This window comes from Muscardinus avellanarius, assembly GCF_963383645.1.
Source record: "Muscardinus avellanarius genome assembly, chromosome: 21".
Classification (NCBI taxonomy): domain Eukaryota; kingdom Metazoa; phylum Chordata; class Mammalia; order Rodentia; family Gliridae; genus Muscardinus; species Muscardinus avellanarius.
In genome coordinates this window covers 23,744,519-23,771,287 of record NC_137807.1, presented here as the reverse complement: position 1 = coordinate 23,771,287, position 26,769 = coordinate 23,744,519, and the positions used below count along the sequence as shown (strand labels likewise).

The following is a 26,769-nucleotide window of genomic DNA, read 5'->3' as shown; positions in this document are numbered from 1 at the left end:
GATTTCCTTAGGAAAACACCCTAGGGTGGGATATTTGGACCTAAAGTTATGAGTGCATGGTCATGTCTTTGGAACAACGTAGACAGGGAATTCTTTTTTTTTCTTCCTGCTTTGGCGGGGGTTAAACTCAGGACCACTCTATCTCTAAGCTACACCCTGGCCCTACTTTATTTATTTATGTATTTACTTATTTTTTTAGTACTAGGGATGGAACTTAAGGACTTATTTTTTATTTGGAGACAAGAGTCTAAGTTGTTGAGGCTGGCCCCAAACCTGTGATCCTCCTGTCTCAGCCTCCCAAGTAATGGGATTACAGGCATGCGCCGCCATGCCTGGCTTAGACAGGGAATCCAAAGAGAAAGACATGAGATGACCAGGGGGTTGTTAGTAAACCTGGCTTGCAGAGCCGTGGGCTGGGTGTTCTGGATCCAGGCCCCACACAAACCCTCACTGGCTGTTGATGCCCATCAGGGCCCGAGGCCCGGCCAGAGAGGGTGGACCTCGGAGCACCTGTCCACACCCCGCAGCCGCGGCTTCCTCCCAAACACACCAGGGAAACCGAGAGCCGAGGCTGAGACGATCGCAGCTGCACCTGGGAATTCCCAGCTCAGCACATCCCCTACGCAGGCAAAAGTAAGGGGAATGTGGTTACTCTAGAAAGTGACCCAGGTTTACAGGAAAGGCGAAATTCCTAGAGTCTGTGGGCCGACTCCTTGGTGAACAGGGCCTTTATCCCCCGCTGAAGGCGGGTTCCAACTCCAATTCCCAAATCTGCCGAGTGCGTGTCCACCCAGAGTCCACACGGAGGATCCCACAGCTGCCCACCTGCCCCTTGCAGGATGCAGAGTATCATAACCAGCCGGAGATGGTGGTACACGCCGGCAATTCCAGTACTTGGGACGCTGAGACAGGCGGGTCGCGGGTTCGAGGCCAGCCTCAGCAACTTAGTAAGGCCTCCAGCAACTTGGTGAGACCCGTTTTCAAATTAAAAAATAAAAAATAAAAGCCGGGCATGGTGGCGCACGCCTGCAATCCCAGCACTTGGGAGGCCGAGACAGGAGGATTGGAGGTTCAAGGCCAGCCTCAGCGGCTTAGTAAGACCCTCAGGGACCTAGCAAAATCCTCCTTCATAAATAAGTAAATAAATAAACAAATAAGAACCAGACATGGGACTGGGCATTGAGGTGCATGCTTTTTTTTTTTTTTTTTTTTTTTTTTTTGGTGGTACTGGGGTTCCTGGAAGCCCTTCTACCTCCGGGCTACACTCCCAGACCTATTTTATTTATTTTTGGAAACAAGGTCTCCTAAGCCAGCGTGGCTGGCTTCGAACCTGTGCGATCCTCCTGTCTCCGCCTCCCAAGAGCGGGGATTACAAGCGTGCGCCACCACGCCCGGCGTGGCACATGCTTTTAATCCCAGTACTTGGGAGGCTGAGACCGGATGACCAGGAGTTTGCAGCTAGCCCCAGCTACTTAATGAGGTCCTTTGCAACTCAGTGGGACCCTGTCTCAAAATGAAGGATAAAAAAAAGGGCTGGGGGTATAGCTCGGAGGTAGAATGCCCCTGGGTTCAATCCCCAGTACGGCAAAAAAAAAAGAAAAAAAAAAAAAGAAAAATCCCTGAAATATGGCACATGCTTGTAATCCCAGTACTTGGGAGGCTGAGATAGGATGATCGCAGGTCTGAGGACAGCCTCAGCAAGCAGCGAGACCTCATCAACCTAGTGAGAGCTGTTTCAAAATAAAAGTAAAATAGGACTGGGGGTGTGACTCAGACATAGGACACCCATGGGTTCAATCCCTAGTACCACCAAAAAAAAAAAAAAGTTTTTGTTTTTAAATTTGGGGGAAGTGTGCGAAATGTGTGTTTGAGAACGGATCAAATACAGTCCATTTCCTCAGTTGCAAAATAGAAATCCGAGGAGTCACCCACTCAGGCGTGTGCTGCGAAGATTAAATGAGATGATGGTGCAAAAAAACCCGACAAAAACAAAACAAAACACAAGGGCTCAGCCCGACTGCGCACGCCTCCCTGCTCAGAACACTCCACGGCTGTGACTGTAGCCGCTGCGAGGACAGGCGGGGCGGGCGCCGGCGCGTCCACGGGCTGGCGTTGGGGTGTTTCTTTTGTTGTTGTTTTAGGGGCCAGAGTAGAAAAGAAGCCAGCTACCTTTTCCCATTAAAATTGGCTATTTTAGCCGGGCATGGTGGTGCACGCTTGTAATCCCAGTACTCGGGCGGCTGGGACGGGAGGATCGCAGGTTCTTGGCCAGCCTCGGCTACTTAAGGCCCTCTGGGATTCAGGGGAATCCTGTTTCAAAATAAAACGCCGAAATAGGGCTGGGGGTGTAGCTCAAAGATAGAATGCCCCTAGGCTCAACTCTCAGGACCATACACAGGAAAAAAAATTTGGAAAATTTAATACAAAATACAAAATATGCCCAGAGTGTGTGACTGGAGATTGAATCCAGGAGTGTTCTACCTCTGAGCTACACCCCGGTCCTATATTTTTTTTTAATTAATTTATTTTTTTGCAGGTCTGGGGATGGAACCCAGAGGCATTTGACCTCCGAGCTACATCCCCTGCCCTATTTTTTAGTCTTTATTTTGAAACAGGGTCTCACTAAGTTGCAAAGGGCCTCGTTAAGTAGCTGAGGCTGTCTGCGAACTGCGATCCTCAGGTCTCGCCTCCCGAATGCTGGGATCACGAGCGTGCGCCACCACGCCTGGCTTATTTCTTTTCGCTCGTTTTTTTGTTTGTTCTTTTAAACTAGATTGCCGAGAAGCTAGCTAAGTTGTTAAGGCTGTCCTTCAACCTTTGATCCTCCTGTCTCTGTATCCCAAGTACTGGAATTACAAGCTTGGGTAATCATGCCCAGATATAGATGTTTATTTTGGTGGTACTGGGGATGGAACCCAGGGGCAATCTACCTCTGAGCTCCACCCCCAACCCTATTTTTTATTCTTTATTTGGAAACAGGGTCTCACCAAGTTGCGGAGGGAGGGCCTCACTAAGTAGCTGGGGCTGGCCGCGAACCTGCGATCCTCCTGTCTCAGCCTCCCAAATGCTGGGATGACAAGCGTGCGCCACCAGCCTGGCTCATACATGACCTTTTAGATGACCCCTTAGTACGTGAAACAGATGTAAGAGAAGACGGATGTAAAGCTGGGCCGGCTGGGCATCCCCACCCACTGGGGTTCGTCTTTAGCTATTTGCTAGCAGGAAGACCCACCTTTCCTTCCAGCTGCATGTGTGTGTGTGTGTGTGTGTGTGTGTGTGTGTGTGTGTGTGTGTGTGTGTGTCCTGTACTGAGCATTCCCTTGGGGATTTGAGCCCCTGGCCCCTATGCCTCACTGTCTTTCAAGGGACACACATCTCTACCCAGCTCCTGCCTCCTGCGAGGAGCCCCACTCAGGACTCCCCGGGCCCAGGAGCATGAGTCAGCGATGCTGGCATCACAGGCTCAGCCCTGGATGTCCCTGCCCAGGATACCCTCAGGGAGCTGCAGGATGCTAGGCCGACCCTGTCCCCTCGGGGATGGCTGCCCTGAGACCCAGAGGAGCGAGGCAACGGTCAGGTAGACAGGTCCATGGGTCAAAACTAAACCAGAAAGCCAGGCATGTTGGCGCACACTTGTTATCCCAGTATTTGGGAGGCTGAGACAGGAAGATTGTGGTTCGCAGCCAGCCCCAGCTGCTTAGTGAGGCCCTTTGCAACTTAGTGAGATCCTGGCTCAAAATAAAGAATAAAAAAATGGGGCTGGGGGTGTAGCTCGGAGTTAGAATGTCCCTGGGTTCTATCCCCGGTACCTCCCCCCAAATGGCAGAGAAGTAAATACATGCATTTACATACATATATGTATCTGTTATCTTTCTTTTGTGTGGTCCTAGGAGTGAAATCCAGGGGCTTTCTACCTTCTGCTATACTCCTAGACCTATTTTACATTTTATTTGGAAACAGGGTCTCACTAAGTTGCCGAGAGCCTCACTAAGTAGCTGAGGCTGGCTTCGAACCCGTGTGATCCTCCTGTCTCAGCCTCCCAAGCACAGGGATAACAAGCGTGCGGCACCACGCCTGGCTGTATATGTTATTTTGATATATCAATTTTACTTGAATAAATCCACTCTATAGCGATAAAGCCACTATTGACCAAAAAAATTAAAAAATAAAAATGGCTGAGATGGAGGTTGGGGACGTTGCTTGGTGGCAGAGGACGCGCTGAGCGTGTACAAGGCCTGGGGTCCAATCCCAGCACCACAATGAAGAGAAAGGGTTAAGATGGGAAACTGCATGTTGTGGATGTGAACACACACACACACACACACACACACACACACACACACACAGTCTCTCTCTCTCCCTCCCTCCATCCCTCTCTCTCTTTCCCACAGCCCAGCAGGTGTGCAGGTGAGTCCCGCAGCACAGCCCCAACTACAGCCCCTCAGGGACCCTGGCTGCTTCTGTCTGTGTTTCCAACTGGAGGGCCCAGCCCAAGGCGCTCACCAATGCTCAGGGAGTCTGAGCGGCCGACCCCAGGACCCATGCGAGGTGCCAGCTGAAGGTGAAGGCCCACACGCGCCAGGGCTCCAGCATTTCTGTGTGGACGGGGGCTGACCAGTGAGCACCGGGCGCCATGGAGCCGAGCATGGCACACAGGGAGTCACTGCGCCTTGGGCAGAGCAGACGGGGTCAGAGCTCCGTCCAGAAGGCTCTCACGAGCCACACGGGGTCCCTACAGCTGCCGGGCAGGCTCTCGTGTCCACCGAGTCCTAGCTAATGCCTCTGCCCACGACGCCTTCCTCAAGAAAACCCAGCAGCTAGTCCCTTCTCAGCGCCTGCTTGGTACCGTGTTCCATCCCAGTACCGGGCTGTCACCTGTCAATGACATCTTTCCCGGGGTCAACGATGGAGCAGAAGCTTTAAGTCTGGACCTCAGTGGGTGCTGCAGAAACCTCAGATGGATGGGCAGATAAACAGATAAACAGATAAGTGGTTGTTTGAATGGGTGATGGGTGAGGGACAGATGTCGGTGATGGAGGTGATGGCAGACAGCGGGCGGATGGTTAGACAGATAATGGACAAGAACGAGGAGACGGCTGGATGGAGATCAAGGGGTGGATGGTGCCTGGATGGAGCTGGGCGGGCGGATGACGGGTAGATGAAGGGTGATGAGTGGCTGCTTGGATGGACGGGTGGATGGGAGATGAAACGGTTGAAGCATAGCTACCACTCTCGCAGAAGCATCTGTTGCTAAGAAACTGGGAGCCGAAGTTTGTACATCTTGGATTCCAACACTCGGTCTCTCCGTGTGGAGTTTTTTTTTTCCCCGTGCCTTTCATCTATAAATATTCACTTTCTTAATTTCTTAGAACGGGCAATTTCAAACCAATACAACAGAGAGCACAGAAGCCTGTCGCTCGCCGCAGTGATTACTAACTCGCGGCCAGCCTGTTTCAGGGGATGGAAATTCCCGGGTTACTGAGAAGCAGCAGGAAACGGGAGAGGAAAAAACAAACAAACAAACAAACAAAAAGTCGGAGCCAGGCATGGTAGAGCACACCAGTACTCCCAGCTACTTGGGAGGCTGAGGCAGGAAGATCACAGGTTCGCGGCCAACCTCAGCTACTTAGTGAAACCTTCCAAAACTTAGTGAGACCATTTCACGATTTAAAAAAAAAAAAAAAAAATCGGGCTGGGGTGTGGTTCAGAGGTAGAATACCCCTGGGTTCAATACCCAGCATAAAAAATATGAAAGTAGGCCGGGTGTGGTGGCGCATGCTTGTAATTCTAGTATTTGGGAGATGGAGACAGGAGGATCGCAGGTTCGCCGCCAGCCTCAGCTACTTAGTGAGGTCCTCCGCAACTTAGTGAGACCCTGTTTCCAAATAAAGAATAAAAATTGGCTGACAGTGTAGCTCAGAGGTAGAATGACCCTGGGTTCAATCCCCAGTACTGCATACACTTATGTATAAAAGAAAAGAGAGAGAGAGAGAGAGATTTGGAAAGAAGGTAACCACAGCCCATGGGAGCTCTGCCACCTCAGGCCACTTCCTTGAGAGAAGAGTCATCCCGGGGTAGGAAACCAACCCTACCTGCCTTGCAGGTTCCATGAGAAAAGCTCCTACAAGCTCCTGAGCAGACAGGGCCGCCTCCACCCGGCTTCGTCATCGATTTCATAATCACCGGGAATCAGGAGGCAGCTCCTCACTGTAGAACAGGAGTCGGAAACTCCAACCCACGGGCCAAATCCTGCCGCCACTGCCCGTCTTTGTACCACCCAGGAGCTGAGAATGAACAGCTGGGATAGTTTGAAAGGATTTTTTAAATGGTTACATAAGTCCCTACATAGCGGTTTCCATTTTACAACTTGGCCCCAAAGGCTAAATTAGTTACTTTGTGGCCCTGTAAGAAAGGGTCAAGTCTAATCCTGCGGAGCACAGAGGAGAGACACTGAAAACCACTCCTGGGAATCCTGGGGGCTCTGCTGCTGCGGGAGCTCCTCGCCCTCCTGGGCTCTGGCTGTCACTGTCCGAGCACCTTCATGGGAGTGGTGGCCATGACCACTGAGTCCCCGGTGGGAGCCGGCAGAACTCAGATCCCAGCAGGTGCGTGGGATCCCTTTTTTTGTTGGCACAAAGCCAAATCCCAGTGCAAAGTGCCAGTGAAGGGAGGGGTTTGTGGGGCTGGGGAAGGCACCCCCAGCGGTCAAAATGCCAAATCTGTCACGCGGGATTTCCTAAAGAAAAACGCAGACTTCCGCTGAGGCGTCCGGGGCCCCACAGGAGTACTGCCATCAGCTCGGTCTCCTTCCTGTCCTTGTGCCCTCCAGACCAGCGAGCTGGTCCCCAGCCCGGCCCGCCAGCCCACTCACAGGGCAGCCAGCACTGGGAACGCTCAGGAAAGAGTAACCAGGACCTGACAGAGCGCTTTCCTGGCAGGAAGCAGAGTGGATTCCAGTGGCAGGTGGGGCCCGCACAAGGCCAGCAGGCTGCTGGGGGACAGGTCATCTGTGACGAAGGCAAACTATGACCCTGAAGAACCCAATGTGCCACCGGCCCACAACAGCGCCCTCTGCGATCCCAGTACTTGGGAGGGAGGCTGAGACAGGAGGAACACAGGTTTGACTGCCGCAGCTAGTGGTCGCTTGGTGAGACTCTGTTTCAACAATAAAATAGCACAGCCCTGGGATGAAGCTCCGAGGTAAGATGCCCCTGGCCTCAATCTTTAATCCCCAGAACTTCAAAAAAAAAAAAATTTTTTTTTAAAAGCCACCATGCAAAGCTGGGCCTGGTGGCGCACGCTTGTCATCCCAGCATTTGGGAGGCTGAGACAGGAGGATTGTGGTTCACAGCCAGCCTCAGCTACTTAGTGAGGCCCTTTGCAACTCAGTGAGATCCTGTTTCAAAATAAAGAATATAAAATAGGGTGGGGAGCCTGGCATGGTGGTGCATGCTTGTAATCCCAGCACTGGGGAGGCTGAGACCAGAGGATGGCGGTTCTCAGACAGCCTCAGCTACTTAGTGAGGTCCTCTGCAACGTAGTGACCCTGTTTCAAAATAAGAATAAAAAAAAAAAAAAAATAGGGCAGGGGTGTAGCTCGGAGGTCAAATGCCTCTGGGTTCCGTCCCAAGACCCCCCCCCAAAAAAAAAAAGAAAGAAAGAAAGCAATCAATAGGGCTGGGGGTGTAGCTTGGAGGCAAAATGCCCCCGGGTTTCATCCCCAGTACCACACACACATTAAAAGAAGAAAAAAAAAAGCCAACATGCAGAGAGATGGGGCAGCCAGGCGCTGGTCTCAGCACACGAGTTCCTGCCCACACGGGGCTGTGCTCCGGATGGCAACCTGCCAGCTGGCACTCCCAGGCCTCCCACCGCCAACCACCTGCCTGGCCGTAATTCCCTGGGCCCTGGCAGGCGGCGCCCATGCTGCCCCTCCCCCTCTACCCAGGCCCTACACTTAGCCCCCGCACATCTGTCCCAGCCTTCAGACTGGACGGGCCATGAGGAGAGACGGCACATCGGCCAGCAAAGAAGGGTCTGGTTCCCTTTAAACCTGCTCCCAGAGTGCACGCCTGGGCCCACCGTAGGCTCCGGACTCAAGATGCTGCTGGAAGCCAGATAGAACCTAGGTCCTGCAGGAAGGCGCTCAGGGACACCTGCCAATCGGGGCGTCCAAGTCATTTGCTGGGAACTCTGAGTCACATGACTTCATTCAGTTTGGAATCGCAAGCCTAACTGGACCATAAAGATGCTCCTGTTTGGTTTGGCTTCCTCATTCACAGACAGGAATTCAGAGGCGTGAGAGGGTAAGTGACCAGCCAGGGTCCTAACAGCAGCTGAGGAGCCGGTAGCCACATGCCTGTAATACCAGTATTTGGAAGATGTGAAATAGGAGAATTGTAGGTTCGAGGCCAGCCTCAGGGACTTAACAAGACTCTTGGCAACCTAGTGAGACTCTGTTTAAAAATAAATAAGGCTGGTCGTGGTGGCGCACGCTTGTAATCCCAGCATTCGGGAGGCGGAGACCGGAGGATTGCGGTTTGCGGACAGCCTCAGCTACTTAGGCCCTTTGCAACTCAGTGAGACCCAGTTTCAAAAATAAAAGGACTAAAAAATAGGGCTGGGGTGTAGCTTGGAGGTAAAATGCCCCTGGGTTCTATCCCCAGTACTGCAAAGAAAAATAAATAAATGAAAAATAAGCCAGGCACGGTGGCGGCACGCTTGCAATCCCAGTTAAGTGGGAGGCTGAGGCAGGAGGACCACGACCTCAGCTACTTAGTGAGGCCCTCTGCAACTTAGTGAGACCCTGTTTCAAAATAAAAAATAGGGCTGGGGGTGTAGCTTGGAGGCTGAACGTCCCTAGGTTTGATCCCCTAACAAAAACAAACAAATCGAAATAATTCTCAGCAGTGCACGCACGGAGGGCCCAGCTCCTTAACCAGGAACCGAGCAACCAGGACCAGAGGTAGAACTCCCGCCATGGGGTGGGACAGGCGGGCAGCGTCAGTGCTTGGAACCGTGTCCCTTCTTCGCTCTAGCCCAGGTCACCCGGCCAGCTCCACCATCCGACCTTGTGGCACCGGCCCCTCCCCCGCCAATATGGACGCAAGACAGACTGCGCACGGGGGCTGTGGGTTTGCAGAGGGAGAGGCCCGGCCTCAGGAGGCTGGCAGCTGCCAAACACCGCCATGCCTCTCTCCCTCTGTGAAAGGCCTGCGTTCTGCTCCCCCGAGCTTTGGTGAAGGCTGAGCAGGAAGTCCCGAGCCAGAATCAACCGGACAATGTCATCCAGCAGACCTGACCGGCTGCCAAGGCGCAGAAGAGAAGCCCGAAGGCTTTTCAGACTCGTTGCCGAGGTCCGGAGCAGAATTCACTAATGAGTTTCAGGATAAACATGGAGACAGGGCGTTCTTCCCCACGAGGCCCATGAGGAACTATGCGGCCATGCAGCCGGGGACTCGGGAAGCTTTCCAAACGGTGTCTGCAGCCAGGGCCCTGTGGCGCCCAGCCTGGCCGATTCCAAGGGTCAGCAAGGATCTAGCCTAGGACCACCTCATCTTTACCATCCTGACCTCAGACCTGCGTGTGTGCGTGTGCATGTGCGTGTGCGTGTGTGTGTGTTATTGGGGTGGAACCCAGGGACCTTTTATCCGGGCTATACTCCCAGACCTATTTTATTTTTTATTTGGAAACAGAGTCTCACCAAGTTGCTGACAGCCGCACTAAATTGCTGAGGTTGGACTCGAACCTGTGATCCTACTGTCTCAGCCTCCCAACTACTGGGATTACAAGCGTGGGCCACCACACCCTGCTGAGATTGTATACTCTAAACGGGTGAATCATGGTATATGAAGTCTATCTCCATGGAGATGTTTGCTTGTAAAAGATGTCCACTGAAACATTATAGCCAGTTACATATAGTAGCGCTCAAATTAAACTGTAACTCTAGGTCAGAGCTATAATATGGTCCTTAAAAGTAACATTTACAGCCCAGCGGGTTGTGCTGGTTTGTAATCCCAGCGCTTGGGAGGCTGAGACAGGAGGATCACAGGTTTGCGGCCAGCCTCAGCTACTTAGTGAGGCCCTCAGCAAGTTAGTGAGAGAGACCCTACTTCAAAATAAAAAATAAAAAATAGGACTGGGGGTATAGCTTGGAGGCAGAATGCTCCTGAGTTCAATCCCAGTACCAAAAAATAAAGAAAGAATAAAAAATTGGGCTGAGGGTATAGCTTGGAAGAATGTCCCTGGGTTCAATCTTCAGTACTGCAAAAACAGTAATAATAATAAAATAATAATAATAATAATAATAATAATAATAATAATAAAATAATAATAGCAACAACAACAAATATTTAGTAACACAAGAAAACGATCATGTTAATTGACAAAAAAAAAGAGACCCCCCAATGAGACGGCAAGACTTCAGCTCTAAGCTGAGCGTGGTGGCACACACTTGAAATCCCAGCACTTAGAGGCTGAGACAGGAGAATCTGGGTTCGCGGACAGCTTCATCTACGTAATGAGGCCCTTTGCAACTCAGTGAGACCCTGTTTCAAAATAAGGAATTAAAAAAAAATAGGGCTGGGGGTGTAGCTCGGAGGTAGAATGCCCCTGTGTACCGCCCTCAGCACCGCACACACACACACAAAAGATCTCAGCTCTAAAAAACAATTTTAAATTTTAAGTTGGAAAGAAAACAGAAGAAAATCTTCCGTAACATTAAGCAGAAACCTGTCTCCCAGGAAATGCAGCCATTAATGACAATCGTGACCCAGAGACATCCAGTCCCTCTCTACTACACACCTGCTTTTCAAAACGTGGAGCTAGTATCTATGGATTCCCCAAGGCTGAAGAGTCTGAAGCTCTGGCTATGGGATGAAAGCTCCCAAAGGGCTTTAAAATAAGAAAACACAAGACCAAAGGACACCCAGACTCATGGGAAGGAGGAGAAAGTCCTATGTGAACGGCCAAGGAAGAGGAACGGGCTTCCCTGAGTGGCCCCACCAGCAAGAAAACGGACCTAGTGGAGCACGCTGGTGAGCGCCTGTAATCCCAGCGACCCGGGAGACTGAGGCAAGAGGACCACAAGTTCAAGTCCAAGGCCAGCCCGGGCAACAGAGCAAGACCCCATCTCAGAATAAAAAATTTAAAAGAGCTAGGAGTGTAGTTTGGTGGCAGAGTGCCCCTGGATCTGGAGGAGAAAGAGGAGAAGGGGAGGAGGAGGAAGAGAAAGACCTTAATCCTACAAACTGCCAGAAACCGAGTTCTGCTGACAACCCTCATGAGCTTGGAAGAGGCGATTGGGAATCCAGGATCCAGCCTGGCTGTCACCCCCGACCCCGCAGCCCTGAGAGACCTTGAGCAGAGACGGCTGCTACCGCGTGCCCAGAAATTCCAGTAGAATTCAAAACATCAAATCCTCATGGATCAGCCTCTCCAAGGGTGACCACATTGTGTGTGTGTGTGTGTGTGTGTGTGTGTGTGTGTGTGTGTGTGTGTGTGTTCACTACATGGGCAGCTGGTTTGAGGACCTACCTACAACCCTTGGCCTCTGCCAGACCAAACGCCTACATCTCCCATAATTCTGTTCTTTGAGCTTAGTGGCACCCAAACTGGGAGACTCCCGCCCCCCAGGGCCTGAACACCTACCTTCGTGGGCACTCAGGCTTCTAACTACCATGTGCTGAGCCGGGCGTGGTGGCGCACGCTTGTAATCCCAGAATTTAGGAGGCTGAGACAGGAGGATTGTGGGTCGCAGACAGCCTCAGCTACTTAGTGAGGCCCTTTGCAACTCAGTGAGACTCTGTTTCAAAATAAAGAATAAAAAATAGAGTTGGGGGTGTAGCTAGGAGGTAGAATGCCCCTGGGTTCCATCCCCAGTATTGCAAAAAAAAAAAAAAAAAAGCCAGCATGGTTATCCACAATTTAGGAAGCTGAGACAGAAGGGTCACAGCTTTGTGGTCAGCCTCAGCAACTTAGGGAGGACCTGTTTCAAAATAAAAAATAAAGCCAGGCATGGTGGCGCATGCTTGTAATCTCAGGATTTGGGACAAGAGGATCATGGGTTCAGAGCCAGCCTTGGCAACTTAGAGAGGCTCTCAGCAACAGAGTGAGACCCTGTTTCCAAATAAGAAATAAAACTGGGCTGGGAGTATAGCTTGGAGGCAGAGTGCCTCTGGGTTCAATCTCTAGTACAAAAAAAATTTTAATGAAAAAAATTAAGAGTTGAGCTGGGCGTGGTGGCGCACACTTTGGAATCCCAGTACTTGGGAGGCGGAGACAGGAGGATCCCAGGTTTGAGACCAGCCTCAGCTACTTAGGCACTGAACAACCCAGTGAGACCCTGTTTCAAATAAAAAAATAAAAAAGTTTGGGAGTGCAGCTTAGAGGTAGAATGCCCCTGAGTTCAATCCCCAGTAAAGGGGCTAGAGATGCGTGCCCAGGAGAGACACCGTTCCTACTCCAGCACCACACAGAACACCCTCTGCCCAGGCCGCCACCTCTTACCTGTTGGCACCCCAGCCACCAGCTGTAAGGGTTTGGGCCCGTGGAGTTAGGGAGGGGGTCCTCGCTGCCTTTGGGGGCTCAGCTGCTCGGCCCAGAGCTACAGCTGCTCCTACATAAAGACTCCTGTCGGCTAAGTCAGAACCAGGGTCCCCCCAGAAAGCCTGCGGGCCCGCGTCTCGGCCCATTAACCTCCCCAGACGTCCTTGCCAGAGCATCTGGAACCCAACACTGCCGGCTCAGCAGAACAGATAAGCGCCACCCGGCCGGCTGGAGCCAGAAGCGACCAGGGAGCTTCCTCAGACACCTCCGTCTAGAACATCAAGTCTCCCTCTGAGCCTCAAGTAGCCCTATATGGGCTTTTTTTTTTTTTTTTTTTTGATACTGGGATTCGAACCCCATGTGTTCTACCTCTGAGCTCCCTTTTTATTATTTATTTATTTATGTATTTATTTTTGCAGTAATGGGGGTAGAACCCAGAGGCATTCTACCTCCAAGGTACACCCCAGCCCTATTTTATATTTTATTTGGAAACAGGGTCTCACTAACAGGGTCTCACTAAACTGCTGAGAGCCTCTCTAAGTTGCTGAGGCTGGCTTTGAACCTATGCCATCCTCCTGTCGCTGCCTCCCAAGCACTGGGATTACGAGCGTGCGCCACCATGCCCGGCTTTATTTTTTTATTTTGAAACAGGTCTCACTGAGTTGCAAAGGGCCTCACTATATAGCTGAGGCTGTCCTCGAATGGCAATCCTCCTCGATCCTCCAGTCTCAGCCTCCCAAATGCCAGGATTACAAGTGTGTGCCACCACACCCGGCTAAAAGTTCTTTTTGTGTTACTGGAGTTTGAACATAGAAGCTTTCTACTCTAAGGTATACTCCCAGCTCTATTTTAGTCTTTTTAATTTTTTTTCTTTTTTCTTTTTGTGGTACTGGGGTTCTGGAAACCCTTCTACCTCCGGGCTACACTCCCAGACCTATTTTATATTTTTATTTGGAAACAGGGTCTCTTAAGCCAGCAAGGACTGGCTTTAACCAGCGCGATCCTCCTGTCTCCAACCCCCAAGTGTGGGGATTACAAGCGTGCGCCACCACGCCCGGCTTAGTCTTTTTGAATTTTGAAACAGGGTCTCACTAAGTTGCTGAGAGCCTCGCTAAGTTGCTGAGGCTGACCTTGCGATCCTCCCGTCTAAGCCTCCCAAGTATTGAGAATATAGGCACACACCACTGCACCCAGCTCCTCGTTTTATTTTTGTTTAGAAACAGAGTCTCGTTAGGTTGCCGAGAGCCTCGCTGCATTGCTGACTCTGTCCTCAAACCCACGATCCTCCCATCTCAGCCTCCCAAGGATGGGGATTACAGTCGCCGGCCCGGCTCCTGCTTCGACAGAGAAGAGGCTGTGGCAGCGACCGGGCCTCTGGCTACTGAGAAACGCCACAGGAGAAGAAGCCAGGCTTATGCTAAGAATCACAACCAACATTTGCTGGGACCAAACTTGAACTGCTTGTGTCCAGCTGCGTGAGGGACGGGGGCAGGTCTGTCACACTGCTCACTCCAAGACAAGCTGCAGGTCCACACGACACATGCCACCTGGTGCCTGGCAGTGCCGGAGCCAGGACCCTCACCTCCGTCCTCAGCACCCCAAGGCCAGGAGCAGCAGGTGGTGCCGTTCATGGCGAGGCACCGTGGTCCTCTCCAGCCGCCATCGGGCACCAGCTGTGGAATCAATGGCTCTGTCGCTCTTTGGGCCTCCTTGCAGGCAGCTATGGGACAGTCTCCAGCCGGGCGTGGAGGCGCACACCTGTTTATAATCCCACTACTCGGGAGGCTGAGACAGGAGGATCACCGTTAGTGGCCAGCCTCAGCTACTTAGTGAGGCCCTCCAAACTTAGTAAGACCCTGTTTCAAAATAAAGAATAAAAAATAGGGCTGAGGGTATAGCTCAGAGGTAGAATGCCCCTGGGTTCCATCCCCAGTACTGAAAATAAAATAAAATGGTGGTGCATGCTTGTAATCCCAGTCTCAGGAACGTAGGGAGGCTCTTAAGAAACCTAGTGAGGCCCTACTTCCAAATAAAGAAATGTGATTGGGTTGTGGGTGTAGCTTGGAGGTAGAATGCCTCTAGGTTCAATCCTCAGTACCAAAGGGGGGGGGGAATTGGCCTAGGGGTGTAGCCCGGAGGTAGAAGGCCCTGGATCCATCCCCAGTACCACAAACAGGCGGGAGGGGTGCTGGGTATGTTGTGGCTTAGAGTTCACTGGGGGCCAGGAGCCAAAAGGCCCCAGGATCCCCATGGTCTCTGACCACCTAAGGGTGCCCGATGCTCTACAGGAATGTGGTTTGGGTCTTTCCCAAGCTCAGTGGCTCACCACCCAGGGGCTGTCAGGATGTTCTGTCTGGCCAGGGGCACCATGGGTGCCCCGGTTCCCAGGGAAGCCCACCTCTGGTTTGTACAGCCCTTGGCAAGCCGCGGCCTGAGCCTGCGTCTGCCAAAGCCCTGGCAACTGGGCTTTCCCGCTCTTGCCCGTGTGGTGTGTTCACATAAGAGAGTCTGTGGTTTTTATGGTTTTCACTTCCTCTCTAGGGTCTCACAGTCATCGAGGAGAAGGGAAGCGCATGGTGGTGCAGGCCTGGAATCCCAGCTACTCGGAGACTGAGGTCGGGCATCTCAGTGACACCTCCGTCTAACTGAAAAGGGGCTGGGGTATAGCTCAGTGGTAGCACTCTAGCCTCCTGTGCACATGGACCTAGTTTCCACTCCCAGTACTAAAAAAAAAAAAGGGGGGGGGGAGAACAAAGTCATTTAAAATCTTCCCTCTATGTGCTGGGCGTGGTGGCGCACGCTTGTAATCCCCGCGCTTGGGAGGCGGAGACAGGAGGATCGCGCAGGTTCGAAGCCAGCCGTGCGCGCTGGCTTAGGAGACCCTGTTTCCAAATAAAAATGTAAAAATAGGTCTGGGAGTGTAGCCCGGAGGTAGAAGGGCTTCCAGGAACCCCAGTACCACCAGAAAATAAATAAATAAATAAAATCTTCCCTCTACAAATTTTGCAAGGGGCAGCCCATGAGAGATGAAGCAATCCTCTTCTTCCGGACCAAAGCCAGTGGTCCAGGAACCTCCCAAGAAGGTCTACCCTACCCAGGAGGGTGACAAAGGCCACCTACCCAGGGCAGGCCTCAGCTGATATCAGACCAGGGCCCCTAGGACCTGGGGCTGCTCTGTCTGAACACTGATGATGGAGCTAGCTTTCATTGGAGGGCTACAATGCAGAAAATGCATATAGAACTTTGCCTTAGACCCTTCAGGCTGCAGATGGGACCACCCGACCTTGGTCTTTCAGCCTCCAGAATCGTGAAGTCAATAAACCTCCTTTCTTTCTTTCTTTCTTTCTTTCTTTCTTTCTTTCTTTCTTTCTTCCTTTTTTCTTTTTTGTGGTACTGGGGATGGAACCCAGGGGGGATTCTATCTCTGAGCTGCACCCCTAGTCCTATTTTTTATTCCTTATTTTGAAACAGGGCCTCACTAAGTAGCTGAGGCTGTCTGTGACCCGTGATCCTCCTGTCTCAGCCTCCCGAATGCTGGGATGACAAGCGCGTGCCACCACGCCCGGCTCCTCTTTTCTCTATAAACTTCCCAGGTTCAGGCATTCTGTTATAGCAACAACAAAAAAATGGACAAAAACAGTGTTGTTAAGTCAACTGCCATGATGGGGGACTCCAGGAGACAAAACAGGGGGCCAGCCTGCCTGACATTCCCATGAAGCCCCCAAGGACAGGGGTCGTCCTCTCCAGCGGACAGAGGCCAAGAGAGAACCCAGTCCCTGCAAAAGGGTGCACAGGGACACGTGCCAGGGCTCCTGGGCACGTCCAGATCTTCCATTTTCAAAGTCTGCGTTCTCTTTCCAGGTAGATCAACACACACGCTCTCTTAAGTCCACTTCTAGAATGTTCACCCACTCCTCGTTAACGCAGAAAATCCCTTCCGACTCTCCTGCCTCCCCACCCACCCCAGCGGCACTTGAAAAGAGAGGAGACGCCAGGCCTTTCAAGTGAGGCGAATCTCAAAAGCCCTCCCGAGCCAACAGCGGCACTTGAGTTAAGGATCCCCGTGGCAGCTCGGATTCTGGCTGTGCCTGGCCGGGATACAGGGAGTTAGAGTTAGATATAAAACGTCACCTAAAAGCCGGGCGTGGCGGCCCACACGTGCAATCCCAGCATTTGGGAGGCTGAGACTGGAGGATGGCGGTTCACGGACAGCCTCAGCTACTTAGTGAGGCCCTCTGCAACTCGGTGAGACCCTGTTTCAAAATAAAGAATAAAAAATAGGGCTGGGGGTGTAGCTTGGAGGTCGAATGCCCCTGGGTTCCACCCCCAGTATTGCCAAATAATAATAATAATAATAATAATAATAATAATAATAATAAATCAAAAGTAAGCCAGGCGTGGTGGCACACATGTATCATCTCAGTACTAGGAAGGAGAGAGACAGAGAGAGAGAAAGAGGTGAGAGGGAGGAGGGAGAGACACTGAAGTAGCACATCCCTACAAATCCCAGTACTCGGGGGCTGAGACAGGAGGATCACAAGTTCAAGGCCAGCCTTAGCAACTTAGCAAGACCTTCAGCAACTTAGTGGGACTTTGTTTCTAAATCAAAATATCAACAGGGCTGGGGGTGGCGCTGGGAGGTAGAATGCCCCTGGGTTAATCGCCAGCACCCAGTAAGAGCCAGAGACTCCATTCCTGGACGGCTGGCCCCTTCAAGGCCCTGGCTGGAGGCTGAGACCGGAAGGTTCCCGTGGAGCTGTAGCACTCGGTCCGTGTGGCTTTCTTCCTACCACAAAGGAAAGGACCCCGGAGGAGGAGGACCTACCTCGTGGTACTCAGTACCACCCGCACTTGACGGAGTAGGTGCCCAGGGCTTGTTTGCCAAACCACTGATCAAGGTCCCCGAGGCCGTGGAGTCACCCCGTGTCTGCTCGTAGGAGCCTGCCGGCGCCGCCAGCCCCCGCGCCGCCCTGACCTTGGCGGCTTCTCCTTCGCCCGTGTGTTCCCTCGGACCAGTGGACAGCGTGTAATTACGATCCTAATCTCCCTACGGCCACTTCACAAGGATGACTCGAGGGCCTGTCCAACAGCCTTTCAAAGTCACACTTAACACTTTTGGGGCGCCCAGTCTCCTCGCCCCCAGCACGGGCAGGTCCATTTATGAACCTGCGGGTGACGCGTCCCTTGGTCACCACACCCCCTTCTGGTCCACAGTCATTTTTTGTCGTGTTTTGTTTTGCAAGGCTGCGACAGCAGAGCCGGACTCCAAGCTGCGTAGCTGGCAGCCTGTATCTGAGGGTTGTGAGGGAGGACCAACCATCAGCAAAGATGGACACAGGACCAGCCAGCGGGTCCCAAAGCCCACACGGCCCGGTGCTCGCACGCGTCATCAGCCCCCAGAAAACCCACTGCCAGTTTTTTTTTTTTTTTGCTTGCAGTATTGGGGATGGAACCCAGGGACACTCTACCTCTGAGTTACTCCCCCAGCCCTATTTTTTATTCTTTATTTTGAAACAGGGTCTCACTGAGTTGCGGAGGGCCTCACTAAATAGCTGAGGCTGAGGCAGGAGGATGACAAAGGTTCAAAACCAGCCTCCATCACTTAGCGAGGCTCTCAGCAACCTAGGGAGACTATTTCCAAATAAGAAATAAAATTGGGCTGGGGGTGAAGTTGGAGGTAGAATGCCTCTGGATTCAATCTCTGGCACCCCCAATTTTTTTTTTTTTAAAAGATCGCATTGCCCTAAAGAAGGAAACCATACAGACACAGGACTAACAGGAGACAGCCGCGCACACACAGTTCAAGAAACATCGACAACCAGGGAAGACACTCTGGCAGTACAAAGGTTTTTTTGTTTTGTTTTTTTTTTTTAAAGGACAAGGCCCTTGGAGATAAAACTTTCCCCAAATCCACAAAGAAAAGCAAGCAAGAATTTCTCTGAAGACACTGCCAGCACATAATAGGTTCTCAGTAAACACCTCGGGAACTGGGTGCAGTGGCACACGCCTGTAATCCCAGCGCTTGGGAGGCTGAGACAGGAGGATCGCACAGGTTCGAAGCCAGCCTCAGCTACTTAAGTGAGGCTCTCAGCAACTTAGTGAGACCCTGTTTCCAAATAAAATATAAAGTAGGTTGGGGTGTAGCCCGGAGGTAGAGACCCCTGGGTTCCATCCCCAGGACCACAATAAATAAACTAATTAATTAATTAATTAATAAGCAGGTCTCACTAAGTTGCAAAAGGCCTCACTAAGTAGCTGAGGCTGGCTTCGAACCTGTGCGATCCTTCTGTCTCAGCCTCCCAAGCTGGGGATTACAAGCGTGCGCCATCATGCCCGGCCTATTTTATCTTTTGAAACAGGATCTCTCTAGGTTGATACACTCCTTAGTACTTGTTGAGGCTGTCCTTGAACCCCGCAATCCTCCTGTCTCAGCCTCCCAAGTACTGAGATCACAGGAGCGGAGTGTGCCACCATGCCTGGCTAAGACAGGGCCTACTGGGGCTTGAACCCGGGGCAATTCTACCACTGAGCCATACCCCCATCCCTATTTTTTTTTTTTTATTCTTTATTTTGAATCAGGGTCTCACTCAGTTGTGGAAGACCTCACTAAGTAGCCGAGGCTGGCCTAAAAGCCGTGATCCTCCTGCCTCAGTCAGGACTACAAGGGTGCGCCACCATGCCCGGCTAAACAGGGCCTTTCAGCAGGCAAATTAAATTAGAACAGGGTCCTTGGGGGCGGGCTTAATCCAATCTGCCTGGTGTCATTATAAGAAGAGAAAATCTGGACAGAGAGAGAGAGACCCAGGGGAAGAAAGACCATGCAGAGAGGTGGCTGCAGGCTGCGGGGCGGCCCCTGGGCCTTGAGCCTTCAGTCCTAGAAGGGGGAGGACCCCCACGTCTGTTGTTTAGTCTGTCAGGTCCGCGGCGTTTCGTCATGGGACGGCCCTGGCAGACTGGCCGCTCGGAGGCCTTGGGCGTGAAAGCCAAGGACAGGGAAGCGGCTAACAGGTGTTTTCCCTGAGCGAGCACACCTGTGAAGGGTCTGATACAGAGGTCGGGGTGAGAGGACGCTCCGGGGAGCTTCAAACCCTGCTCGCCTGAGATGCCGACACGGAGGACGGCTATCATGAGATTCCATCTGGATGACATGTACGGAGGAGGCCGGGAAGGAGAAGCTATTAGTTAATGGTTCAGTTTAGGGTTTTTATTGGGGATGATGAAAAGTTCTAAGCCTGGGCGTGGTGGTGCTTGGGACAGGGGTGGTGGGGTGGTGGCAGGTTCAAGGCCAGCCTCAGCAACCTGGTGAGACCCTGTTTCTAAGTAGGAAATCAAAAAAATCAGACTGAACAGGGTGTAGCTTGGAGATTGAATGTCTCTGGGTTCAATTCCCAGTACCCCCAAAAAAAGATTAAAATGGTACATTTTCTCTTGGGAGGCGGACACAAGAGGATCGCGCTGGTTCGGAGCCAGCCTCGCTGGCTTAAGAGACCCTGTTTCCAAATAAAAAATATTAAAAAATAGGTCTGAGAGTGTAGCCTGGAGGTAGAAGGGCTTCCAGGAACCCAAGTGCCAAAAAAAAAAAAACAAAGGTACATTTTATGTTATGCTTCTAGTACCACAATAAACTTATGTTATCGACATAGCATATTTTAATTAAAATACATTTTTCAAAGGAAAAATGAATCTGTCCTTTAAGTCAAGCAGTGGAAAGCCAGGGCACAGAAATCCTGCGGGGTTCAGAGTTTTGGGGTTTTTTTTTTCTTTGTGATATTAATGATTAAGCCAAGAATGTTCTACCTCTGAGCTGCACCCCTAGCCCCGTTTAATTTTCTTTTTTTTTTTTTTGTTTTGTTATTTTGAAGCAGGGTCTCACTAGGTTGATGAGAGTCTCACTACTTGCTGAGGCTGTCCTCAAACCTGTGCTCCTCCTGTCTCAGCCTCCCAAGTCCTGGGATGACAGGCGTGTGCCACCACACCTGGCTTTACTCTATTTTGAGACAGGGTCTCTCTAAGTTGCTGCGGCTGCCTCCGAACCTGCAATCCTCCTGTCTCAGTCTCCCAAGTACTAGAATTACCCGAGTGTGCCACCACGCCCAGCCAGCTAGTAGTTAATTTTTTTTTTTTTTTTTTGGTGATACTGGGGGTGGAACCCTGCCAGGGGCTTTCTTCCTCTGGGCTATCCTCCCAGACCTATTTTATATTTTATTTGGAAACAGGGTCTCACTAAGTTGCTGAGAGCCTCACTTAAGTAGCTGAGACTGGCTTCGAACCTGTGCGATCCTCCTGTCTCAGCCTCCCAAGCGCGGGGATGACAAGCGTGCACCACCACAGCTGGCCAGCTCGTAGTTAATTTAATATACCTCCACCCCCTGAGATTGACCCAAAAAGCAGAGTCTCTGCCCAAAAGCAGACCTACTGTTGAATGACCCGCACAGGCTCTGGCGATGCCCAGCCGTTCCTCCCAAAGGCTGATCCCTCTCGGACCACAGGGCCGCGGCCCGGGCCTGCTCAGGTGGGCTCCAGCCTGAGGCTCACCTGGCCTGGTCGTGGTGGGGGCAGCAGCCACACAGGCACGCAGGCCCTCCAGCCACAGGACTCCTGATCCAGCCAGAAGCAGCAAATTAGGCAAAGAGAGTCCTGGGACAGGCGGGTCCCGCAGCCACTAAAATCAACAGTACATTAAGCTCCTTCTGTGAAATGTTCCAGAATGCAGCATTCTGTCCCCAAACACAGCAGCCTTCCGGAGCCAGGGAACCCTCATAAAATTTGATCCTACTGTTTCCATTCTCTTGAATCTGCCAGCCCTGCCCCCGTAGATGGAGAGGAGCCTGCATTCCACCCAGAGACAGCAGCCACGGATGGCTCCAGGATAGAGGCCACCATGGGCCGGGCGTGGCGCACGCTTGTCATCCCAGCATTTGGGAGGCTGAGACTGGAGGATCGCGGTTCACGGCCAGCCTCAGCTACTTAGTGAGGCCCTCTGCAGCTCAGTGAGACCCTGTTTCCAAATAAAGAAATAAAACAGGGCTAAGAGTCTAGCTCGGAGGTAGAATGTTCCTGGGTTCCACCCCCAGTACTGCAAAAAAATAAAATAAAATAAAATAAAGAGGCCACCACTGACCCACCAGAGGCCTGGAGACCTTTTATAGCCCTACCATGACTCAAACTGGCTGCCTAGCCAGTCACTCGCAGGAAAAAACAGGCTGGGATCTTTCTGGTGCGAGCACACCGCCAGACCGCAAGGGCAAACGAAGCCGGTCAAGACCCGAAGCCACCACTCAGGCCTGTGATCCCAGCACTTGGGAAGCTGAGATAGGGAGATCGCAGTTTTGAGGACAGCCTCAGCTACTTAGCCAGCCCCTATTTCAAAATTAAAAACAAAAGCCGGGTGTGGTGGCTCACGCTTGTAATCCCGGTACTTGGGAGGCTGAAATAAGAGGATCGCAAGTTCGTGGCCCTGTTTCAAAATAAAGAATAAGTAACAGGGCTGGGGGTGTAGCTCTGAGGTAGAATGGCCCTGGGTTCCATCCCCAGTCCTGCAAAAAAAAATAAAAAAGTAAAAAATAAATTAAAAAATAGGGCTGGAGGTGTAGCTCAGAGGTGGAATGGCCCTGGGTTCCAATTTCCAGTACTACAAATAAATTAATTAATAGGACTTGGGCTGCAGCTCAGAGGTACAATGCCTGAGTTCAATCCCTAGTACCACATGCATGCGCGCACACACACACACACACACACACACACACAATTTTGTTGCCCAATTTTGACCTCAGTGGCTGTGAAAAGGAGGAAGTTTTCTGGAATGTGCTTCATGCAAGGCTGTGGGACAAGAAACCTGGCGACTTACCAGTGAGTGATTCCTCTCTTCAAACAAAACAAAACAAAACAGGTGGTGCACGCCTGTCATCCCAAGCAGGTGGGAGGCCGAGGCATGATCCTCCCAAGACAGGAGGATTGCAGGTTCGTGGCCAGCCTCAGCAACTTGCCGAGGCCCTCTGCAACTTAGCAAAACCCTGTTTCAAAATAAAAAAAAAGAATGCCAGGCGTGGCGGTGCACGCTTGTAATCCTAGTACTTGGGAGGCTGAGACAGGGGCACCATGGTTCACAGACAGCCTCAGCTACTTAGCGAGGCCCCCTGTAACTTTATGAGACCCTGTTTCAAAAAAAAAAAAAGAATAAAAAGAATAAAAGATCGGGCTGGGGTGTAGCTCAGGGGTAGAATGCCCCTGGGTTCAGCCAGTACACACACACACACACACACACACACACACGTGCGCGCGCGCACACACGCACACACACGGGATTCTGAAGTTACCAGGACCAGGCCACCAGGCCTGCCACTGCTGAGAACCGGGGTGACTTCCCCTGCCCTACACGCGTCTTTTTGTTTTCGGGCCAGCGGCCCACAGCCAGCTAAAGGTGAGAGGGAGGAGGCAGACGGCGTGGCCGATGCCGGGCATCCCTCTTTCGCCACCAGCCACACGTCAGAGGAGATTGCTGGGCACGGGGTTTAAAGGCAAAGCAACCAGGAGCTTTAAAACCTAAAGGATCCCAGGCCACAGGCTGTGCACCACCCACAGGAATCCTAATGGGAACCGCGCACGGGGGCCGGTACTGAGGTGTCGAGGCAAGTTCAGGCACAGCTGTGAGCAGGAAGTACTGATGTTTGAATCCTGCAAACCTAAAAGCACTCGATAAAAAATTAAGTCTGGCCGGGCGTGGTGGCGCACGCTTGTCATCCCAGCATTGGGGAGGCTGAGACGGGAGAATCGTGGTGCGCGGACAGCCTCAGCTACTTAGTGAGGCCCTCTGCAACTCAGTGAGACCCCGTTTCAAAGTAAAGAATAAAAAACAGGGCTGGGGGTGTAGCTCGGAGGTAGAATGCCCTTGGGTTCCATCCCTAGTACCACACACACACAAAATAAATAAATAAATCATTAAGTTTGATATGGGTGTGGTGCGGTGCGCCTTTGATCCCCGATCTTGGGAGGCTGAGACCAGAGGTTCACAGGGGGACAAGCAGCCTCAGGAACCTAGTGAGACTCTGTTTCAAAACAAAAATATTAAAAGGGCCGGGGGTGTAGCTTGGAGGTAAAAATGCCCCTGGGTTCAATCCCCAGTACCATAAAAAAAAAATACTAATAAAAGAGAGAATATGGGAACTTAAAGATATTTAGAGAAGGCTCCAGAATGTTCTAAAAGTTATAAAGGTAACCAACCCTTAAGCCATTCCCTAAGACTCTACCTGAATGATTCTTGTGCTGGGCCTCACTTTTTTTGTGTGTGTGGCACTGGGGATTGAACCCAGGGACATTCTACCTCTGAGCTATAGCCTTAGACCTATTTTATTATTTTTATTTTATTTTATTCTTTTATTTCTTTGAATCAGGGTCTCCCTAAAGCTGAGGAGGCTGGCCTCGAATCTGCCATTCTCCTGTCTCGCCCCCCCAAGTCCTGGGACTCTGGGCGTGCATCCCCACGCCCGGCCCCCCTCCCCGGTGGAGCCGAGGGCCTACTCCATTAGGGCCTCGCACCACAGTCAAACCCAGCTGCCCAGGGAAGACGGGCAGCTGGAAGTACCTAAAACAAACAGGACACAGTGCAGATCGCAGAGAGCCACTCCGCACAGCCAAAAATAGCCCCGCTGGTTTCAAGAGGATCCTGACCACCAAAGCGCGTCACGGCTCCATCAGCAGAAAGAGAAAAATCAATCAAGCACAAAACCGGATCAGACCAACAGGGACTCGCTTTCCAAGAGACTCTGACAGCCTCACAGACCCCCACCTACGCTCTGCGCACCCCGGATCTCAAAACCGAGTACCATCACCCCAAATGTCTACTATACAGCGCAGAAGTTACTCTAATCCCAGAGACGGTCTACCTCCAACCCACACCCCCGGACCTTCTGATTTTATTTTTGATCTCTTTGTTTTTGAAACAGGGTCTCGCTAGGTCGCGGAGGGTCTCGCCAAGCTGCTGAGGCTGGACTCAAATCCCAGTCATCTTGTGTACCAGGACAAGTGTGTGCCACCACGCCCTGCCCGTTGATCAAATCTGAGGGCTGGGGTCTGACCACAGATGGGGGCCCACAGTAAACTGAACGCTCATCCCGGCGTGCACGAGGAGGAAGCGGATACGGCAGGATCAGAAACCGGAGCGGGTTAGGATATGCAGAGGAGTCTGTACAAGAGTAATAAAAACCTCCCATTAGCGGGCGCCGTGGGGCACGCCCGTAATCAATCGCGGCACTTGGGAGGTTGGGGCAGGAGGATCAGAGGTGCGAGGCCATCAAGCGGTAACTTAGCAAGACCCTGTTTCAAAGTAAAGCGAAAAATCAAAAGAGCCGGGGGTATGGCTCAGAGGTACGATGCCCAGGGCTTCCTCCCTGGGACCACCACAAAACAGAACAAAGCCCCCACCACAGCCAAGGGTGTGAAACTGCTTCAGCCCCGGATAAAAATCTCCGTCGTGTTGATTTCTGGGGCCACCGGCCCAAGTGCCTGCCGCCCCTCTTTCTTATAACTTCTATGTTCGTTCACGGGCTCTAACTCGTGAGCAAGCCAGCCGGACACTCCGAAGGCCCGGAAGCACCTGGCACATCCTGGGTTCTCCAACTGTACCACATAACCCCTCCGGCTCAGACGAGGTGCGGGGTGGTGGGCGTGTCCAAGGCCCAGAGGGGTCCCCGGGCGAGGGGATCTGAGCTGGGGGTGGGGGGCCAGAGATGACGCCGACCTCACCGTCCAGTGTGGAGAGCTCCCGGGGCAAGGAGACTGGACAGGGAATCTCCCCCCCACACACACACACCCCAGCGAACACTGGGAACTTTCAAGAGAAGCGCCCGGGCTCTCTCTGGGACCGAAGGCGCAGGCCACCTGCCACCTCCACCTCTTCCAGCCCCAAGCCACTCGAGCCGGGCCCAGGCGCAGGGTCCACCTGAGCCCCGACGGCAGGTCAGAGCCTCTCCCGGAGGGTCCCCTACCTGTGGACGCACCGGTACCCACCTGCGTCTCCCTGGAAGGCGCCGTCCCCGTTGCTGGGCCAGATCTGCCCGGTCTTGCGGACGCCCACGATGGTGGCCTCGGACACCACCACCTGGCCCTGGCGGTGGCGCTTCTGGCACTGCGGCGTCGGGGGGCTGCTGCTGTCCAGGGACTGCTGCGAGTTCTGCGACGGGGAGCGGCTCTGGTCCCGGAAGGCGCGGCAGGTGCTGGGGCTCGGGGACACGCGGCCGGACTGGCCGGAGGAGAAGTCCTCCTCGCTGGAGGTGAGGTTCTCGTTGGAGCTGCAGTCGGGGGTGTAGCCGCCCCCGCTGTCCTCGAAGCTCCGGGGCGAGCAGGACCTGCGGGGCCAGGTGAGGCGCCGCTCGGGCTCCGACGCGCTCTGGCTGCGCTGCAGCGGGCCCTGGGGGCCCCGGGCCTCGCCGTCCGCCATCAGGGCCCCGACGTGCACGCTCTGGTAGGGCTGGCACCCCAGGGGCGGCCAGGGCGGCCGGCCGCCGGCCTCGGCGTCCAGCAGGTGGTCCTGGAGGAAGCGCGCGTTCAGCTCGGCGTCCTCGAAGTCGCCGTCGGGGCCGCCGTCGGGGCCCGGGGCGCGCGCCCTGCGCGGGGGCCGCGCCCGGCCGCGGTCCAGCTGCATGGCCTGGCTGCCCAGCGCGCCCAGGCGCTCGGACACGTCGCGCCCGTTGACCCGCACGAGGCCGCGCTCGCGGTGGAACTCGACGTTGGCGTAGGCGGGCGGCCCGGGCCCGGGGCCGGGCCGGGGGGGGGCGTCGCGCCGGGCCCCCCCGCGCTGGCGGTCGTGGCTGCGGCGCTCGCGGGCCAGCAGCGCCTGCAGGTAGATCATGCGGAAGCGCTCCTGGTTCACCTCCTGCTCCAGCCGGCGGATGGAGGCGCGGCAGCGCGCCAGCTCCTGCTCGATGTCGCCCACCGAGCGCAGCTCCATGCGCGGCGGCTCCGCCTGCGGGAACTGCGCCCGCCACGCCTCGGCGAAGCCCACCGGGTCCACCATGGCGGGCGCGCTAGCCCATGGCCGCCCGGCGCCACGGGGCGGCCGCAGGTGCGCGGGCGCGGCGCGGGGGCGCGGCTATTGTGTGCGGGCGCCCGGCCCGGGCTCGCCGGCCCCTCCGCCGCCGCCGCCGCCGCCGCGATCGCCGCCCGCACCGGGCCCGCCGCAGGAAGGGGAGGGCCGGGGGCGGCGGCCGCGGGCCAGCGGCGCGCCTC

The 26,769-nt window shown here is 53.3% G+C and overlaps 1 protein-coding gene across 1 annotated transcript in view; it reads right to left on the bottom strand.

Moving 5' to 3' along the window:
* The window catches only part of BCR (BCR activator of RhoGEF and GTPase), a gene marked incomplete at both ends in the record, with an annotated part of 111,424 nt that extends 84,867 nt beyond the window's left edge, over positions 1 to 26,557 (bottom strand). Inside the window, one exon of the mRNA XM_080717814.1 lies at positions 25,552 to 26,557. Coding sequence (XP_080573940.1) covers positions 25,552 to 26,557 — 1,006 coding nt within the window. The remainder of the gene's footprint in view (positions 1 to 25,551) is intronic.
* Between the last annotated feature and the right edge of the window lie 212 nt (positions 26,558 to 26,769).